General features: G+C 45.7%; 1 protein-coding gene across 2 annotated transcripts; it reads right to left on the minus strand.

Moving 5' to 3' along the window:
- Positions 1 to 1,102: 1,102 nt before the first annotated feature.
- On the minus strand, positions 1,103 to 7,531 carry LOC123413187. 2 transcript variants are annotated; one of them, XM_045106136.1, is made up of 18 exons: positions 5,780 to 7,531; positions 5,176 to 5,247; positions 4,854 to 5,058; positions 4,661 to 4,772; positions 4,315 to 4,395; positions 4,147 to 4,222; positions 3,999 to 4,058; positions 3,860 to 3,912; positions 3,609 to 3,775; positions 3,274 to 3,481; positions 3,103 to 3,160; positions 2,943 to 2,999; positions 2,572 to 2,817; positions 2,427 to 2,491; positions 2,275 to 2,343; positions 2,098 to 2,191; positions 1,793 to 1,933; positions 1,103 to 1,692 (listed from the first exon to the last, which is right to left on the minus strand). In XM_045106136.1, exons 1-18 carry the CDS (start codon positions 7,463 to 7,465, stop codon positions 1,606 to 1,608), a joined length of 3,537 nt encoding a protein of 1,178 aa, XP_044962071.1. In that variant the 5' UTR covers positions 7,466 to 7,531; the 3' UTR covers positions 1,103 to 1,605. The 2 variants fall into 2 exon arrangements, with proteins under 2 accessions (XP_044962071.1, XP_044962070.1); XM_045106135.1 differs by having other exon boundaries at positions 5,176 to 5,253.
- Positions 7,532 to 21,441: the final 13,910 nt, after the last annotated feature.

A 21,441-nucleotide genomic window follows, 5' to 3' on the forward strand; every position in this document is an offset into this window, starting at 1 on the left:
CAACCATCAGTCATAATAGTCACTCCTTTTGTTCGGCCATGTAGATTTGATACATTCCAGGCTCATATGAATATGTTTCTTCTCTTGGTCAAGAAGAGTTGTCCTTGATGCATTATATCCCGGAGGCATATACTCACCCAAGTTATATATTATTCGCAACAAAGGTGATTGATGCCCTAAAGTTGGAGTTCCTTGCAAGATTGAATGGAAGCCACAGCACCAATCAAGCGTTCATCATTCAAGATTTAGCAACAACACAAGCATAAGCATTGATTTAACTATTCAAGCGAGCAACAACAGCACAAGTATTCAAAGAGTGTAACTATTCAAGCGAGCAGTAACTATTCAAGCGAGCAGCAACAGCACAAGTATTCAAAGAGCGTAACTATTCAAGCGAGCAGCAACAACACAAGTATTCAAAGAGCGGCAAGCCAGGAAGCAACATCCAACTGCTTAATGAAAGTAGAGGAATGAGGAGAGATCATGTTGCGAGGAGAGGTTGCTGCTGCTTTGCAAAATTTAGGTATTGGGTCGAGGGTGTTTTGAGCCGGGCAGTGCCCCAAACGTGTCAAGTATGTGCCCTTACTAGCCCTGAAGGCATATTTTTATTGAAGGAACTCTAAGGCACCATGGGTCACTTAATTCTCAAACTCAACTGGCTCATGTCCTACCCTGCCCCCGCCACGCGATCCCCAGGAGACACTGTATGTAACAATAATTCCTAAGCAATAAGTGACAATAATCTCTCAAAACAATTCCAAACTAGTAACAATCTATGCAAATCAAATTACATGTCAGTGCATTTTAAAATACAAATCCTACAACATAAATTTCATGCCACGCATTTTGATACCTAATAAGGTAAACTGTTGGTTAAAGTCATGTGTTTTCAAGAATCAAAACATGGACTACATTTTGAAATTGTTTTCTATAGGATGTGGGGCAGAGCAAAACGACTTCTGGTTCAGCCAAAACACAGCAATTTCATGCCCACGACCACACATGTAATGCACACAAGGAAGTTAAAGCCATCACATGAGTCAAAAGGCGTTCTTGGTAAAACTCTCAAGGTATCATCCATCAGGTAAAAACAACCAACCAATTTATCCAACCCCCGCATCTCTCCTCAATTCTCATCAAAATTCAACACCCAGACCGACAGAACCAACATTTCCTTACAAACGCGCCACCCCACCAATGAACAGATCAAAATTTCAAAACCTCCGCAACCCAACAGACAGCATCGCATCAAAATTCTGCAGTTCCTGAGACGGCCAGGCATGTACATCATCGAAAACAGCAACAACGCTTGCTTCTCGGCATGGCGGCTCAGCTGAACGCACTAGTAAAAGTACAAAACGAAAACAAAAGCCGGCAGAGAATCACCGCTTTCCCCTGTTCCAGCATCTCCACATCTATCTTCATCAAACATTTCCGGTTGTTTCTGGTATCTTGTATGCTCCCCTTTTAGATTTTGCAGTAATTGTTACCATCTTTTCGCCATGCTTCATCATCTTATTATGTACAGTTACCAGCAGAGCCTCAAATGACAAACATGTCTGATGAGCATATCCATTAAGCAAAAGGGCGGCTTCGACGTCCATGCTAAGATTCAGGCAATGGAATGGCCTTGTATAGGTTCAAGGTTCCATGGAATACGGTGAGGTGTCCCCCGTTAAGATAAGCTTCCATCTGTACAACCAGTCAGTTCCATTAAATTAACTATCTCCATCATCTGAATACAACATAATGACAGACAGCAAAACAAACAGCTCGGCAGATTGCAACAAACCTGATCCTGAGGGATTTTAGAGAAGCCAAACTTCTTCATCCAGATGGCTTCAGCTTCATGGGCGGCCGGAAGCATGAAGTGTTTCACCTTCAGCGAAACTAGCAGCCTTTCGATGCAAGAGAACAACACTTGGAAGTAGCCCTGTTTTTTATCAGCACAACAAAAATCATTATTAGAAAATAAATAAAAAAGTACATGGAATCAATAAGACATAACACACAGGTCAACTCTTTACTACTGCAGTATGAACTGCATTTGTTAACAGCATGGATGATATTAATACTAAGCAGCAAGCCTTAACTCACCAGTCCTTGAAGATCCATACTTGTAGCAACCAGTGGCAGTTCAGCCACGTCACCTCCCATGACACGCAAAAGTGCTGCCGACACAACAGTTGAACTGCGAGGCAAGTAGGATTCAGTAACACTGGATGCCAAAAAGTATGGCCAATTTTTTGTTTCAGATGATAAAAGAATTCTTACCCTACAGTTAAGACTGCACAGTACATTCCGCTGTAATCTTGGCCTGGCATGCCTTCCTTAGGTCTCCTCCTGGAAGAAAAGAGAAATCCCGTTTAACACAGTTCTACTCTAGGCATTGAACAAAATATTGGGAAACGGTTATCTTCTCTTACCCATGGACCATCTCAGGAATTAGATCCCTACCAGTATGGGCTTCGATGATTGGATCAAAAGATTGCTGCAAGGAGAAAACAACCAGTCAGTATACAACATTGATAAAACAGTGCGGTAAGAAGCGAAATAAAATGCAGCACATACATGAATAACTGGGACAGCAGATGAAAGCAGTGAGTTGCCATCTTCAGTGGCACTTCTACCAGCAACCAATTGCCATCTGATCTCTGTATTGGCGTCCATGACCAAACCTTTTGACTCGTGTTTCTTTCTTATGATATCAACGTCCGACTCCGACAAAGGCTGAGCTCCTTCAGAAATCATCTTGTCCAAAGAGGAGCGTATCTCAGAGCAACTATCACAACAGAACCACTCCCCTTCTGGTAATTCCTGCAGAGCAGAAACAAGCTAACTGTGTTATCTTCCACCAAAGATGTCAGCACTGCTCGTTTCATGTGAATATATCATGCACATATAAAAACTTAAACGTGGAGATGAAGTTTTGAAGTGCTAACCTTCAGGTCGACCTGCCATTCACTCCTCAAACATCCTACATGGTATTCTTTCTCGCACTGAACAGCACAGAAAAAAGATGAAGAAAAATATCAGGATCATAAGTTGAATTTATAAGCAGTAACGATCAAGATGCAATTCCTAGAAATGCAGAAGGCATACTTGATCACAGAGTATCACAGTGCGCTCATCAAATACTGCATTGTTAAAATCCTTTTTCCTGCACCAAAAAGATTTGCCAGAAAGATCATTACAAGAATACCAAGTAGTCAAAGACATAAGAAAATAAAGTGACAGCATAGCTAGCAACTTTTTAGGACAAATAGTACTCACTTGCATAAGGCGCATCCTCCAAGGTCATCACAGATTGGGACGATTCTAATAGCTCTCTTCAAAATCTGCTCAATAGAATCGACTCCAGCCTGCCTTCCAGCAGCCTTGGCATTCTTATTTGCTGCTAAAGCCTTTTCTTTTTGAACGAGGATGGTACAGTTATCACAAAACCACTCCTCCGAGGGAACTACAGGCAGCCCAACGCAAGCTGCAGATTGCAAGTAAGCAGATCCATATTAGATTGGTTGAGATGATCGTTTACAAGAGAATAACTACAGAAACATCACTATTAAGGCATTATTGACCGTTAGTTTTAGGAAGATGGAAGGCTCTACCTGGGTGAAATGACCTTGGACACATTCTGCAAGGGAAAATATCCCCTCCTAGACCACATTCTCTGCACAGATCATCAGTTTCACGTTCCGACAATTGCATGTCTTTTGATATGCTCATTGACAGCTCATGCAGGGACACCCCATTTGATGTGAAGATGTTATCATACCTGATAGCAATGTAATGTAATAAATAAGAGCAAGCAGACACGTGCAGGTTGGTATAAGCTAAACAAAGGATATAGCCGACTTACGGTTTGCGTCTTGATCCCTCACCCGCATGAGCTTCGAATGCTGAGGGACTGACCTGGATATTCCTCATAAAAGGTCATTCACAGTAAAAAAAAAATAGATGCACAGTACAAAGTAGCCTTAATGTGAAAGGAGGCGCACCACTTTGTTGCAATGGTTACAGTAGATTCTTTGATCCTTGATGTACCCATCGATCTTTTTCTACACAATGCAAGAGCAAATTATCAACAACAAAAAAACACAGGGAGTGGTTAAAGAAAATGAGGAAATAATAGATCTTGCTCCAAACCTGCCCGTCAACATAGTAGTTTACTTCAGTACCATCAAGCAAAACCTTGAATACCAGTTTGTGTAGCCCCGTATCCCTGAAAATTTGTCAAGCAAGGACCAATGAGTTAAGTGCTCAATAGTTTTTGAGAAACTAAAAGGGATAACTAACAGAACTAGAAGTACCGACTTTGTTGTTACTTTTCCAGTACTCGCGCCTTTGCTTGCCGACATCCTCTTCAACAAGGATTCCTTGGAACTTGGAGTCAGACTATAGCACCCCAAAACAAAACATGGAAAGGAATGTCATTTGTAAATAAAACATAAGTTCCAAACTAGAAGTCAACAGTATTGTCAGATAGGGATACAGAAAACTTGTTTTCTTGTAACAACAGCAGGGAGTAAAGTAATAGCTCTTGAACAAATTATGCAGCCATTACGATTTATTTTCCTTATGACAGAACAGTGTAAATAATAGCTCTTGGTCTCTATTTAATTAGATATAAGAGCACATTTATTATGCTTAAATTGCACACCTGGAACTGCTCTTGCTGCATGCCAATGGGGAAGTAGGATCTTGAGGTTGGTTTGACTCTGGGCAACAGTCATGGCACAGAAACTGTTCTTCAGCTTGTGAAGGTAGCTCACCTGCAACATTATGAGACATAAGCAAAGGCACCAAAGGAAACTACTACAACTCCAAGAATTACGTAGGCATGAATGCCTCACCATTGCAGTTCAGACAATTCATGCGGGTCCTTATAAGCATGGGATCAATGCAGGACTGGATTGTTTTATCTAGAGAATCCAAAGGAGAACTTTCACAGGCACGCAGCACATCCCGCAAACGATTACCATTCGCTAAGTAGATGTACTCTGCAGGGTGTTTTTTGCTGCTTCCAGCATGTAGTTCGAAGAAATATGTAGTGATAGTCTGTAAAGTTCGAAAGGACAACAACATTAAGTAAACATTTTGTGTCCTGCAACAGCTTACGGATACAGGAGTTAGCACTAACCTATTTTTTTTCCTTTTGAAGGGAGGAGTACTAACCTTGGAGCCATCGCACTTAACACAAAAGCAACGTATATTGCAACCTGCAATCACACCTTTAAGCACAGGCTTCTGCAACTTGCAAACAACATCCATATTAGTTGCATTGCATTACAGTTTCCTGCTCTACTTGTTACAACATGATCCACAGTAAAAACACTCGAAATGGATGCCATAGAGTAACATAATGAAGATAATATTTATATTACACGAGGCATCTTGAGCAGCAAGATATGGGGTTCATTGCTACTCATAATATAACAAACATGCCATCAAATAGTAAGTTATCACACAATTGATTGTAACTAGTCCCTGAGTTCTCAAATAGCAGAAAGTGTCATCCAAGCTACTGGCATTCTGTCACAGATGGGATTCACTATTGTCAAGGTCAAGCAAATGACTTGACACGGCAAAAGCAAACACATGTATGTATATTGACTTAACAGAAAAACTTCCTGAATACTGATTACTCGGCTAACCTAATATATCATGAAGCATGATAAAACACTGGTGCGGTGATAGGCTAGTGCAACCCTACAGTGGAGTAAAGTGGTGCTGACAGACAAGAAACTGTTGATAAAACTTATGACTGATTGTCTCATACCTTGCTATTAGGGATGATGTACATAACCGGCATTCCCTCGAGTAGTCCTGTGCTGAGCAAATCTCTGGTGTTGCCTGGGTGCTTTGAGAGGAAGGCAACTTTCTTGGACATCTTCATCTCCATCTTGGTCACCGATGGAGGGGTCTCCGGGGTGCTGTCAACGGGCTCTTCAGGCACAACAACCAGGCTGCTGGCAGGAGGCGCCTCAACCTTTGGCTTGAGGAGTGACCTTGTGAACCTCCTCCCTGGTGTTGCAGACAAATCAAGCGAGGCATCTCCTATAATTTCACTAGCTGCGGTTGCTCTGTCCAGTCCAAGCAGTGACCTTCTGAAGCGTCTTTTGGGCTTGATCTTGGCAGTGGAAAGTGGTGTGGCGCCATCCTCATCGGCCATGGCAGTGGAAGCAGCAACTGTGGCATCCTCGGCGGTCACAGGAGTGGATTCAGGCAAAGCCGGTGGTGCATCCAATTCCATGTCAGAACCCTCTTCGGCCTCCGGCATTGCATGTGCAGGAGCAGCGCTGGGCTCGACTCCTGCGTCCTGTGTTGCCGGCTCCTCATCAGATCCAGCATCCTTTCCAGGAGCAGGCAGCCCATCCGTTTGGTGCCCGGGGGAGACAGCAGCACTGGACCCATCCTCCTCCTTCTTCTCCATTGTCAGCGGGAAGGCGCAGGGGCCCATGAGATCGAAGTCTCCTTGAGCGTCGGGCTGCCCCTCGGCATCCACCATGATGGTGTCGTTGCCGTGGCTGGCCTCAGGCGACACCTCGGCGGTATTGTCGGGCGACGCCTCAGCAGCCAAGGACTGCGCCTCGGCAGCGTTACGGCTGACCTCGGGCATCACCTCAGCAGCCAAGGACGGCGCCTCGGCAGCATTGCGGCTGACCTCGGGCAGCACCGCAGCAGCCAAGGACGGTGCCTCGTCAGCATTGCGGCTGACCTCAGGCAGCACCTCGGGAGCGTTGTGGCTGACCTCGGGCAGCACCTCAGCATCCAAAGGCGGCGCCTCGGCAGTGATGTGGCTGACCAGGGGCAACACCTCCGCAGCCAAGGGAGGCACCTCGACATCCAAGTGTCTGACCTCAGGCAGCACCTCTGCATCTAAGGGCAGAGCGTCGTGGGTGACATCGGGCTCTGCATCCAAGGGAGGCGCCTCTGCATCCAAGTGGCTGACCTCGGGCAGCACCTCTGCATGCAAGGGCGGCGCCTCGGGCAGCACCTCCGCATCCAAGGGCGGCGCGTCTGAAGCATCCTGGCAGGCTACCTCGGGCGTTGGCGGGGCATCCAAGGGAGAGTCGAGGTAGGCTACCTCGGGCGTCGGCACCAGGGCAGCATCCTCGGTGGGCGTCGGCACCAGGGCAGCATCCTCGGTGGGCAGGGCATCGTGGGCGTGGTTGGGTGCGGCCTTGGGCGCCTCGGCGTCGAGGGGCGGGGTGGGCGGGGAGACCAGATCCGGGGGCGGGGGGTCGGATCTGGCGTTCTTCCTGCGCTTGGCGGCGGGCGATGAGGGGACGGCGGGGGAGGTGAGGGAGCGGCCGGAGCGGGTGCGGCCGGGGGAGGCGGTGATCTCCGAGAGAGACTGCAGGGCGAAGGCGAGCTCGCGCTTCATGGCCCGCGGCGCCGCAGGGGACGCCCCGCCAACGCCTCCGCCTCCTCCGTCGCAGCCGCCGGTGGAGGCGGCGGTCATGGGCCGATCGGCGGCGAGATCGGGCCGCCGGGGAGGGATTGGCTTAGGGTTTGGAGAGATCGGAGTCGGACGGAGGAGACGGAGGAAGGAAAGGAGGACAGTTTTTTTTTATTCTTTTCCCTCGCCCACCTTTAAAAAGACCCTTTTGCCCCTCACCTCCTTCATTCCCAAGACTCCTATTCCTATCTCCAAATCAATGCCAAGAAACAAAATATTATTGTGTTCTCTACTACTATTTTTTATTTTTAAAAAGAAAAACGTTTCACATCGGGGTGCCGGCCGAAGCGTTCGGCCGGTCGTGTGCCTCGCGTCCGATCCAAGTGGATCCAGCGGCTGTCCCGTGTCCTCCTTTCACTTTCCTTTTTCTTTTTGCCTTACCTTCTTTCTTTCATCACTCGATCTTCCTTCTCCTTTCATCATGCCCCTCCCTTCTCCTCCCCACTCCCCGACGACCTTAAGTGTTGTCGGCGAGCGTCGCGGCTTCTCCGGCAAACCCCATCTGGCCTAATGGGATTTCACCGGCAGCCGATGCGCATGACGGCGGTGACCGAGGTGGCCACGGGAGATGTTGCAACCGGGGTGATGGAGTTCTACCACGGTGATGTACATGTGTTGAAACCCTACGACTGTCGGGGTGTGTGACGGCGATGACCAAGGTGACTGCGGGCTGCAACCACAACTTTTCTGTTCCCGGTAGCCGGTTTAATCTTTTCGCGTATATGGTTGAAGCTTTCTCTGTAAACGTTTGCAACTTTTCTCTGGTCGCAGTGCTTGGTTGGATCTTTTTTCTCAACGGTTGCAGCTTTTCCGTCCATGGCTGAAGCTTTTTCGATCCACGGTCAAAGCTTTTCTACAAACGATTGGAACTTTTTTTCTGTTTTTTAGGAGGGCTTGGTTAAGGCTCTCTCTATCATCTTGTTGAAACTTTTTTAATCTAAGGTTGAAGCATTTTGTGTCAGCAATTGTGTCTTCCCCTGATTCACAGTGCCCGTTAAAGCTTTTCCATCTAGGGTTAAAACTTTTTTCCAGCATTTGCAACACATGGGGTAACGACAACCCAGGGCGCAGTGCATTCTCATGAGCTCGTCTTCAAGAGGCACGTGACCGGTGATCATCGCCAACGGAGCTCTAACCATTGCAACAGAGATGCGACCGTCGCCGGGGGGAGCTGCAACCGGGGCAAACGCTACTGCATGCGCTGAGCTGGCGTGAAACACATGTGGCAATCGACGGTGAGGGCGGTGACCGACGTGGGGGCGGCAAGCCCGGTGGTGCTTCGAGGCCGGGCGCCTCACTCATCCATGACGGCTAGATGCGTAGGAGGAGGAAGGAAGAAGAAGGGTGAAAGGTTTTTTACGTGATCTAATGGTCCACGCGCATCACGTCCAAGGGCTAGGGCGCGACCGACCCAAATTTGGATCGACGCGCGGACGCCTAGCGTTGCCTTTTTAAAAAGATATATGCGTGTCATTGTTTTTGTGTTATGTTATGATTAGTATAGTATTTATTATTTGTATTTTCAGTCTGTATGTAGCCGAGAACACAGTCAGGGGTGAAAATTTGATGGAGTAGGATGGAGCTAAACATCGATGGACACAGTGATAAAACTAATTTCCATATGAGACACGATGGTTGTTAATTAGGGGGGAGGGGAGGAAGGAGCATGGATGGAGACGGGAAGGGGCAATATGGGGAGAGTGTGTGTGCACGTCATCACGCACGCACGTATAAGTAAGTAGGAGTAGTACGCCCCTTCCCGCGCGCGTGCGTACGTGTTGTGTTGCGTTGCATGAGCGAGTGAGGATTTAGTGAGAGATGCATTTGGCCGCCCGAATCAAACCGTAAGCGCGCGCCAAATCGCCGCACGCACGCACCTACTCCCTCCGTTTTTAAATACAGTATATATTCTTTTATTAAAAATTACATACGAAATAAAATGAATGAATCTACGTTCTAGAATATATCTATACTTTTTTACTATAAATACTACATACGAAACCTAATGAAACCTCTAAAAATATTATATTTAAAAATGGAGGAAGTATAACTCTCGACACTGAGCACGCGACTCAGATTGAATCAGCTTAGCGGGCATAAGCCCGGTTTCAGTTCTTCTGTAAACCATTGAAACTTTTCTTGTTTTTGAGCGGCGCTTGGTTAAAGCTCTCGAGTTGAAACTTTTTCATCTAAGGTTGAAGCATTTTGTGTCAGCAATTGTATCTTCTCCTGATTCGCAGTGTCGGTTGAAGCATTAAAACCTTTTGAAAAAGATATATGCATGCCATTGTTTTTGTGTTATGTTATGGTTGGTATAGTACTTATTATTTGTATTTTCAGTGTATATGTAGCCGATAATACGTCGAGGGGTGAAAATGTGTGGTGGTCTCTTGCTATTTCGGTTTCGATTGGGGCGTGGGTCGTAAATGTGCCAGCTTGGAGATATCGCCACTGTCGTGCCTATGGTGCTTCTTTCTTTTTGCGTTGGTTGAGAAAAAAGGTATTCTCAAAAAGGAGAGATCGACAGTACAACGTATCTTTTGTTTCTTTCTTTTTACAAAGGTTTTGGAATAGGTCTATCGGCTAAGGCGACTATAGATGCGAGATTTGTGTGGTCTTGGCTATTCTGACCAAAGTAGAAGTTGTTTCAGGAATCAGGACAACAACGCAGAACACGGGATTCCATTCCGCCCCGAAAGACCCGTGTGTATCTATCTCTCTATCTATCTCCACCGTCCAAACCGGCTTGCCCCTGGCCCAAAAATGCTGGATGCGGCACCCGCGCGCTAGGGCGTTGTTGGTCAGGTTAGCTCCACACGCGTGTACGGACATTGGTTCAACCATGAATTATAAAATAGACACATGAAAGGTTTTAATGAGTCGAGGCCGTCGGGTGCGAGACGAAATGATGACCAAGGACTTGAGGGGGGAGGGCATTTTAAGCGGGGTGTAGAAATAATATAGTGTGGCCACCCGGGATTTAGCTAGCTAGTTGGACTAGGATGGAGCTAAACACCAGTGGCCGGCCACACTGATAAAACTAATTTCCATATGCATGGGACACAATGGTTGTTATCCATAATGGGAGTAACATAGGTACTAGTAACATAGGTACGACCTAAGCAAAAAGTATGATGTGTCAACTAATAAATAAGAAGAGAGAGAAATTAAATAACTTACTAGCATGTTACTACCTTTACGAGTGACATAGCGGATACCAAGGCAAGATGAGTCTATAGCCTAATAAATGATATGCTCAATATTACTATCACTATGTTATTATCCATTGTGAAGGTAGTAACTTAGACAAAAAATATATGTATGTTACTATTTTATGTTATTCTTCTTAATGAGTAGTCTTAAGTAACCACGGGGAGTTGACATGGGGAAGGGGCAATATGGGGAGAGTGGGTTACGGTCGGGGATCAAATCAAATAAAAAAAAAAAGGCATGCAGAAGATGCACGTCATCACGTCACGTATAAGTTGATCCTAATAAGGGTCTCTTCCCTTTCCCGCGCGCGCTACGTACGTGTTGCATGCATGATTTGGCCACACGCACGCACGTACGCGCATGCATGCTTTGCTTTGCTGCCGCCCGAATTCAAACGTACGTAGGCACGATCCGATCCTCACGCATGCATGCTGCCGCCCGAATCAAACGGCCGGTATGCGCGCGCGCCAAATTAATCACGCACGCAAAAGCTTTATCCTCGCTACAAGAAAAACATTTTAAGCTGTGTACTTTCTTCGTTCCTAAATACAAGTCTTTTCATTAAAAATTATATACAAGATGATGTATATACTTCTCGCACCTCGTTGGTTATCCCAAGTGGAAGGTTGAGATGTACTCCCTCCGTTCCTAAATATAAGTCTTTCTAAATGTTCAACTAATGGACTACATACGGATGTATATAGACATATACTTTAGAGTATAGATTCATTCATTTTGCTCCGTATGTAGACACCTAGTGAAATATCTTAAAAGACTTATATTTAGGTATGGAGGGAGTAGTCAACATCAAGTTTTCCCTCACATAGAAACTGTAAGTTTTTTCGAACCAGTAGGACTCCTAAGATCAACAAGTATGTGTCTTCCACCCTGACGCTAAAAGAAGACGGGGACCTGCACACACAACAAAGTATGCTTTAGCCGTAGGCTCTAAAAGTATGCTATGCTGTGTACCGCACACCTGATGTGTGCCTTGCCATCAATATGTGAAGGGGGTACAAAAGTGATGCAGGAATGGATTACTAGACAACGGTCAAAAGTTATCCTTAGTAACTAGTGGACCAAGGAATTTTTCTCAATTATGGAGGTGGTAAAAGAGTTCGTCGTAAGGGTTATGTCGATGCAAGCTTTGACACTAATCCGGATAACTCTGTGTACTAAACCGGATTCGTATAGTGGAGCATTTGGAATAGTTCCAAATGGCGCGTGGTAGCAGCATTTATAGGATATAATAGATATATGTAAAGCACACACGGATCTGAAAGGTTCAGACTTGTTGACTAAAACCTCTCTCACAAGCAAGACATAATCAAACCCCACAACTGTATGGGTGTTAGATTCATTACAACCACATAGTGATGTGAACTACATTATTGATTCTAGTGCAAGTGAGAGACTGTTGGAAATATGCCCTAGAGGCAATAATAAATTGGTTATTATTATATTTCCATGTTCATGATAATCGTTTATTATCCATGCTAGAATTGTATTGATTGAAAATATAAATACATGTGTAGGTACTGATGTCTACGCACGCTTCTATTTTTGTAGACTATGTTGGGCCTCCAAGCGCAGAGGTTTGTAGGACAACAACAATTTCCCTCAAGTGAATGACCTAAGGTTTATCGAACTCAGGGAAGTAGAGGTTGAAGATGGTCAATCTCAAGCAACCCTGCAATTAAGATACAAGAAATCTCTTGTGTCCTGTTGACGTGCAACTATTCCTGACTTGATGCCTCCACGACAACGACGCCAGAAAAGAGCTGCTCCCAGTTGCTCAACAATTAGCAATTGTCTTGCAATAGCCCACCAGCGTGTGGGATCGCGGCAGTTTTCGAGGATAGAGTATTCAACCCAAATTTGTTGGTTCGACACAATGGAAATGAAAGAATATTCTCCAGTATTAGCAGTTGAGGTGTCGGCTCAACCACACCTAAAAGATTAGCATCTGCAAACAGGATATAAGATTAGTATCTGCAAGTAACAGTAGCAGCAACAGTGGTAACAACAGCAGTGGGACAATCTCGTAGGCAATGGATCGGTGATTTGTTGGATGACATTCATCATGCAACAGTTATAACACGGAGAGATATGTGGCTAGCTCCCGTTCGTCAATGTGATGTAGGCATGCATTCCGTGTGTAGTCATACGTGCTTAGGGAAAAGAACTTGCATGACATCTATTGTCCATCCCTCCCGTGGCAGCGGGGTCCAAATGGATACTACGGGATATTAAGGTTCTCCTTTTAAAAAGAACCGGACCAACACATTAGCACTTGGTGAACACGTGAACTCCTCAAACTATGGTCATCACCGGGAGTGGTTCCGGTTATTGTCACTCCGGGGTTGCCGGATCATAACACATAGTAGGTAACTACAACTTGCAAGATCGGATCTAAAACACACATATATTGGTGACAACATAATAATTTCAGATCTCAAATCATGGCACTCGGGCCCTAGTGACAAGCATTAAGCATGGCAAAGTAGTAGCAACATCAATCTTAGAACATAGTGGATACTAGGGATCAATCCCCGTCAAAACTAACTCGATTACATGATAGATCTCATCCTACTCATCACCGCCCAGCGAGCCTACGAATAGATTACTCACAAACGATGAAGAGCTTCATGGAATTGGAGAGGGAAGAAGGTTGATGATGAGGATGGCGACGATCTCCTTGATCCGGAGCCCAAAACGGACTCCAGATCTGCCCTCCAGATGAAGAACGGGATGTGGCGGCGCCTCTGGATCGAAAACGCGATGAAATCTTCTCTCTTGATTTTTTCCGAGACGAAAGGGAATAAATAGCGCTGGAATTGGGGGCGGCAGAGCCACGTGGGCCCCACAAGCCCTACGGCGCGGCCGGGGGGGGGGGGGGGATGGCCGCGGCCACACGGTTTGTGGCCCACTGGCTCACCCCCTCCGGTGGATCTTTGCGCAGGTATATTTCATATTTTATAGAATATTCTCCGTAAATTTTCAGGATGTTCCGAGAACTTTCATTTCTGCACAAAAACAACACCATGTCAATTCTGCTGAAAACAGCGTCAGTTCGGGTGAGTTCCATTCAAATCATGCAAATTAGAGTCCAAAACAAGGGAAAAAGAGTTTGGAAAAGTAGATACGATGGAGACGTATCATGTCCCCAACACACCTAATACAATTGTTAGTTGTATAAGGAAGTAGAGGTCGTCACACCCATCCCGGTGGTCCCCCGGTACCCTCCCGTTACTCCGAGTACACTACCGGTGAGGCCGAAGCTTTTCCGGAGACCAAAACAGGACTTCCTATATATCAATATCTACCTCCGGACCATTCCATAACTCCTCGTGATGTCCAGGATCTCATCTGGGATTCCGAACAACCTTCGGTCACCAACACCTATAACTCAACTATACCGAAACATCACCGAACCTTAAGTGTGCAGACCCTGCGGGTTCGAGAACTATGCAGACATGATGTGAGACACTCTCCGGTCAATAACCAATAGCGGGATGTTGATGACGTGAGCTTCATGGAATTGGAGAGGGTAGAATGTTGATGATGATGATGGCGACGATCTCCTTGATCCGGAGCCCAAAACGGAATCCAGATTTGCCCTCGAGATGAAGAACGGGATGTGGCGGCGCCTCTGGATCGAAAACACGATGAAATCTTCTCTCTTGATTTTTTCCGGGACGAAAGGGAATAAATAGCGCTAGAATTGGGGGCGACAGAGCCACGTGGGGCCCACAAGCCCTGACGGCACGACCTGGGGGGGGGGGGTGGTGGTGGCCGCGGCCACAAGGCTTGTTGCCCACTGGCTCACCCCCTCCGGTGGATCTTTGTGTAGGTATTTTTCATATTTTCCAGAAATTTTCTCCGTAAATTTTCAGCACGTTCCGAGAACTTTCATTTCTGCACAAAAACAACACCATGGCAATTCTGCTGAAAACAGCGTCAGTCCGGGTTAGTTTCATTCAAATCATGCAAATTAAAGTCCAAAACAAGGGCAAAAGAGTTTGGAAAAGTGGATACGATGGAGACGTATCAACTCCTCCAAGCTTAAAACCTTGCTTGTCCTCAAGCAACTTAGTTGACAAACTGAAAGAGAAAGAAAAACTTTGACAAACTCTGTTTGATCTTGTTGTTGCAACTATGTCTAACTCATAACCAGAATTTCAGCAAGATCAAAAGTAAACCACATAAGCAAGTGACACAAAGGTCTCACGGTAAACTAATATCAATGGCATAATCAGCTAGCGAGCAAATAATAATGAGTTTCAGATACCAACAATTCAATCAAAACAAGAATGAAGAAATATGAATAGGTGGTATCTCGCTAGCTCTTTTTGAGACCGCAAAACATAAATGCAGAGCACTTTCAAAGATCAAGGGCTGACTAAACATTGTAACTCATAGTATCCTTGTGGACCGTACAGCAGAAGCGTTAGAGAACGCGGTTGATGTAGTGGAACGTCCTCACGTCCCTCGATCCGCCCCGCGAACAATCCCGCGATCAGTCCCACGATCTAGTAACGAACGGACGGCACCTCCGCGTTCAGCACACGTACAGCTCGAGATGATCTCGGCCTTCTTGATCCAGCAAGAGAGACGGAGAGGTAGAAGAGTTCTCCGGCAGCGTGACGGCGCTCCGGAGGTTGGTGATGACCTTGTCTCAGCAGGGCTCCGCCCGAGCTCCGCAGAAACGCGATCTAGAGGAAAAACCGTGGAGGTATGTGGTCGGGCTGCCGTGGAAAAGTCGTCTCAAATCAACCCTAAAACCTCCGTATATATAGGTGGGAGGGAGGGGGCCTTGCCTTGGGGCTCAAGGAGCCCCAAGGGGGTCGGCCGAGTCCAAGGGGGAGGACTCTCCCCCCCCCCCAAACCGAGTTGGACTAGGTTTGGTGGGAGGGAGTCCCCCTTCCTTCCCACCTCCTCCTTTTTTTTTCTTTCTCTCTTGATTTTCTTCTCCTTGGCGCATAGGGCACTTGTGGGCTGTCCCACCAGCCCACTAAGGGCTGGTGGGTCTCCCCCAAGGCCTATGGGCTTCCCCGGGGTGGGTTGCCCCCCCGGTGAACTCCCGGAACCCATTCGTCATTCCCGGTACATTCCCGGTAACTCCGAAAACCTTCCGGTAATCAAATGAGGTCATCCTATATATCAATCTTCGTTTCTGGACCATTCCGGAAACCCTCGTGACGTCCGATATCTCATCCGGGACTCCGAACAACATTCGGTAACCAACCATATAACTCAAATACGCATAAAACAACGTCGAACCTTAAGTGTGCAGAACCTGCGGGTTCTAGAACTATGTAGACATGACCCGAGAGACTCCTCGGTCAATATCCAATAGCGGGACCTGGGTGCCCATATTGGATCCTACATATTCTATGAAGATCTTATCGTTTGAACCTCAGTGCCAAGGATTCGTATAATCCTGTATGTCATTCCCTTTGTCCTTCGGTATGTTACTTGCCCGAGATTCGATCGTCAGTATCCGCATACCTATTTCAATCTCGTTTACCGGCAAGTCTCTTTACTCGTTCCGTAATACAAGATCCCACAACTTACACTAAGTTATGTTGCTTGCAAGGCTTGTGTGTGATGTTGTATTACCGAGTGGGCCCCGAGATACCTCTCCGTCACACGGAGTGACAAATCCCAGTCTTGATCCATACTAACTCAACTAAGACCTTCGGAGATACCTGTAGAGCATCTTTATAGTCACCCAGTTACGTTGCGACGTTTGATACACACAAAGCATTCCTCCGGTGTCAGTGAGTTATATGATCTCATGGTCATAGGAATAAATACTTGACACGCAGAAAACAGTAGCAACAAAATGACACAATCAACATGCTACGTCTATTAGTTTGGGTCTAGTCCATCACGTGATTCTCCCAATGACGTGATCCAGTTATCAAGCAACAACACCTTGTTCATAATCAGAAGACACTGACTATCATTGACCAACTCGCTAGCCAACTAGAGGCATGCTAGGGACGGTGTATTGTCTATGTATCCACACATGTAAATGAGTCTTCATTCAATACAATTATAACATGGATAATAAACTATTATCTTGATACAGGAATTATAATAATAACCATATTTATTATTGCCTCTAGGGCATAATTCCAACAGTCTCCCACTTGCACTAGAGTCAATAATCCAGCCCTCACATCACCATGTGAATTACATTGTAATAAATCTAACACCCATACAGTTCTGGTGTCGATCATGTTTTGGTCGTGGAAGAGGTTTAGTCAGCGGGTCTGCTACATTCAGATCCGTGTGCACTTTGCATATATTTACGTCCTCTTCCTCGACGTGTCGCGGATGAGGTTGAAGCGTCGTTTGATGTGTCTGGTCTTCTTGTGAAACCGTGGTTCCTTTGCTAAGGCAATGGCACCCGTGTTGTCACAGAACAAGGTTATTGGATCCAGTGCACTTGGCACCACTCCAAGATCCGTCATGAACTGCTTCATCCAGACACCCTCCTTAGCCGCCTCCGAGGCAGCCATGTACTCCGCTTCACATGTAGAATCTGCTACGACGCTTTGCTTGGAACTGCACCAGCTTACTACACCCCCATTAAGAATAAATACGTATCCGGTTTGCGACTTAGAGTCGTCCGGATCTGTGTCAAAGCTTGCATCGACGTAACCTTTTACGGCGAGCTCTTCGTCACCTCCATACACGAGAAACATCTCCTTAGTCCTTTTCAGGTACTTCAGGATATTCTTGACCGCTGTCCAGTGATCCACTCCTGGATTACTCTGGAACCTACCTGCCATACTTATGGCCAGGCTAACTTCCGGTCTAGTGCACATCATCGCATACATGATAGAACCTATGGCTGAAGCATAGGGGACGGAGCGCATATGCTCTCTATCTTCATCAGTTGCTGGCACTGAGGCTTACTCAATCTCGTACCTTGTAAAACTGGCAAGAACCCTTTCTTGGACTGTTCCATTTTGAACCTCTTCAAAACTTTATCAAGGTATGTGCTTTGTGAAAGTCCTATCAGGCGTTTTGATCTATCCCTATAGATCTTAATGCCTAGAATGTAAACAGCTTCTCCTAGGTCCTTCATAGAGAAACTTTTATTCAAGTAACCTTTGATGCTCTCCAAAAGCTCTATGTTGTTTCCAATCAGTAATATGTCATCCACATATAATATTAGAAACGCCACAGAGCTCCCACTCACTTTCTTGTAAATACAGGATTCTCCAACCACTTGTATAAACCCAAATGCCTTGATCACCTCATCAAAGCGTTTGTTCCAACTCCGAGATGCTTGCACCAGTCCATAAATGGATCGCTGGAGCTTGCACACCTTGTTAGCATTCTTAGGATCGTCAAAACCTTCGGGTTGCATCATATACAACTCTTCCTTAAGGAAACCGTTAAGGAACGCCGTTTTGACATCCATCTGCCAGATTTCATAATCGAAAAATGCAGCTATTGCTAACATGATTCTGACGGACTTAAGCATCGCTACGGGTGAGAAAGTCTCATCGTAGTCAACTCCTGGAACTTGTGAAAAAACCCTTTGCCACAAGTCGAGCTTTATAAACGGTCACATTACCGTCAGCGTCCGTCTTCTTCTTAAAGATCCATTTGTTCTGAATAGCCTTGCGGCCCTCAGGTAGTATCTCCAAAGTCCACACTTTGTTCTCATACATGGATCCTATCTCGGATTTCATGGCTTCTAGCCATTTGTTGGAATCTGGGCCCACCATTGCTTCTTCATAATTTGCAGGTTCATTGTTGTCTAACAACATGATTGATAAGACGGGATTACCGTACCACTCTGGAGCAGCGCGTGATCTCATCGACCTGCGTGGTTCAACAGAAACTTGAACTGGAGTTTCATGATCATCATCATTAACTTCCTCCTCAACCGGCATCGCAACGACAGAGGTTTCCCCTTGCCCTGTGCCACCATCCAGAGGGATGAGAGGTTCGACAACCTCGTCAAGTTCTATCTTCCTCCCACTCAATTCTGTCGAGAGAAACTCCTTCTTGAGAAAAGCTCCGTTTTTAGCAACAAACACTTTGCCCTCAGATTTGAGATAGAAGGTGTACCCAACTGTCTCTTTTGGGTAACCTATGAAGACGCACTTTTCCGCTTTGGGTTCCAGCTTTTCAGGCTGAAGCTTTTTGACATAAGCATCACATCCCCAAACTTTAAGAAACGACAACTTTGGCCTTTTGCCATACCACAGTTCCTATGGTGTCGTCTCAACGGATTTTGATGGTGCCCTATTTAAAGTGAATGCAACTGTTTCTAATGCATAACCCCAAAATGATAACGGCAAATCAGTAAGAGACATCATAGATCGCAGCATCTCTAACAAAGTACGATTACGACGTTCGGACACACCATTACGCTGTGGTGTTCCAGGCGGTGTTAACTGCGAAACAATTCCACATTGTCTTAAGTGAGCACCAAACTCGAAACTCAGATATTCACCCCCACGATCAGACCGTAGGAACTTGATCTTCTTGTTACCATGATTTTCCACTTCACTCTGAAATTGCTTGAACTTTTCAAATGTCTCAGACTTGTGTTTCATCAAGTAGACATAACCATATCTACTTAACTCGTCAGTGAAGGTGAGAATATAACGATATCCGCCGCATGCCTCTACGCTCATTGGACCACACACATCGGTATGTATGATTTCCAACAAGTCACTTGCACGCTCCATTGTTCCGGAGAACGGAGTCTTAGTCATCTTGCCCATGAGGCATGGTTCGCACGTGTCAAGTGAATCAAAGTCAAGTGACTCCAAAAGTCCATCAGCATGGAGTTTCTTCATGCGCTTTACACCAATATGACCCAAGCGGCAGTGCCACAAAAATATGGCGCTATCATTGTTTACTCTAACTCTTTTGGTCTCAATGTTATGTATATGCGTATAGCTATCAAGATTCAATATGAACAATCCTCTCACATTCGGTGCATGACCATAAAATATGTTACTCATAGAATTAGAACAACCATTATTCTCAGACTTAAAAGAGTAACCGTCTCGCAATAAACAAGATCCAGATATAATGTTCATGCTCAACGCAGGCACTAAATAACAACGATTTAAGTTCATCACTAATCCCGATGGTAGCTGAAGTGACACTGTGCCGACGGCGATTGCATCAACCTTGGAACATTTCCTACGCGCATCGTCACTTCGTCTTTCGCCAGCCTTCGTCTATTCCGCAGTTCCTGCTTCGAGTTGCAAATGTGAGCAACAGAACCGGTATCGAATACCCAGGCACTACTACGAGAGCCGGTTAAGTACACATCAATAACATGTATATCAAATATACCTGATTTTTCTTTGCCCGCCTTCTTATCTGCCAGATACTTGGGGCAATTGCGCTTCCAGTGACCCATACCCTTGCAATAGAAGCACTCTGTTTCAGGCTTAGGTCCAGCCTTGGGTTTCTTCGGCGGATTGGCAACAGGCTTGCCGCTCTTCTTCGAATTGCCCTTCTTGCCTTTGCCGATTCTCTTGAAACTAGTGGTCTTGCTCACCATCAACACTTGATGCTCTTTACGGAGTTCAGACTCTGCGACTTTCAGCATCGCAAACAACTCGCCGGGAGACTTGTTCATCCCTTGCATGTTGTAGTTCAACACAAAGCCTTTATAGCTTGGCGGCAGTGATTGAAGGATTCTGTCAGTGATAGATTCTTGCGGGAGTTCAATCCCCAGCTCAGCTAGACGGTTTGAGTACCCAGACATTTTGAGCACATGTTCACTGACAGACGAGTTTTCCTCCATCTTGCAAGCATAGAATTTATCGGAGGTCTCATACCTCTCGATCCGGGCGTTCTTCTGAAAGATAAACTCCAACTCCTGGAACATCTCAAATGCTCCATGACGCTCAAAGAGACGTTGAAGTCCCGGTTCCAAGCCATACAAGACTGCACATTGAACTATTGAGTAGTCCTCCTTACGTGCTAACCAAGCGTTCTTAACATCCTGATCAGCCGTAGCGGGTGGTTCATCTCCTAGCGCAGCATTAAGGACATAATCCTTCTTCCCAGCTTGTAAGATTAGCTTAAGATTACGAGCCCAGTCTACAAAGTTGCTTCCATCATCTTTCAACTTAGCTTTCTCTAGGAACGTATTAAAATTCAGGATGATTGTCGCGTGAGCCATGATCTATAACACAAATACATTCAAAGTGGACTTAGACTATGTTCAAGATAATTAGAGTTCAACTTAATCAAATTATATGCTAAACTCCCACTCAAAAAGTACATCTCTCTAGTCATTTGAGTGGTTCATGATCCACTTACACTATCCCAAGTCCGATCATCACGTGAGTTGAGTATAGTTTCAGTGGTAAGCATCCCTATGCTAATCATATCAACTATATGATTCATGATCGACCTTTCGGTCTCATGTGTTCCGAGGCCATGTCTGCACATGCTAGGCTCGTCAAGCTTAACCCGAGTGTTCCGCGTGCGCAACTGTTTTGCACCCGTTGTATGTGAACGTTGAGTCTATCACACCCGATCATCACGTGGTGTCTCGAAACGACGAACTGTAGCAACGGTGCACAGTCGGGGAGAACACAATTTCGTCTTGATATTTTAGTGAGAGATCACCTCATAATGCTACCGTCGTTCTAAGCAAAATAAGGTGCATAAAAGGATTAACATCACATGCAATTCATAAGTGACATGATATAGCCATCATCACGTGCTTCTTGATCTCCATCACCAAAGCACCGGCACGATCT

Source organism: Hordeum vulgare, chromosome 7H, assembly GCF_904849725.1.
Source record: "Hordeum vulgare subsp. vulgare chromosome 7H, MorexV3_pseudomolecules_assembly, whole genome shotgun sequence".
In the NCBI taxonomy this organism is placed as follows: Eukaryota; Viridiplantae; Streptophyta; class Magnoliopsida; order Poales; family Poaceae; genus Hordeum; species Hordeum vulgare.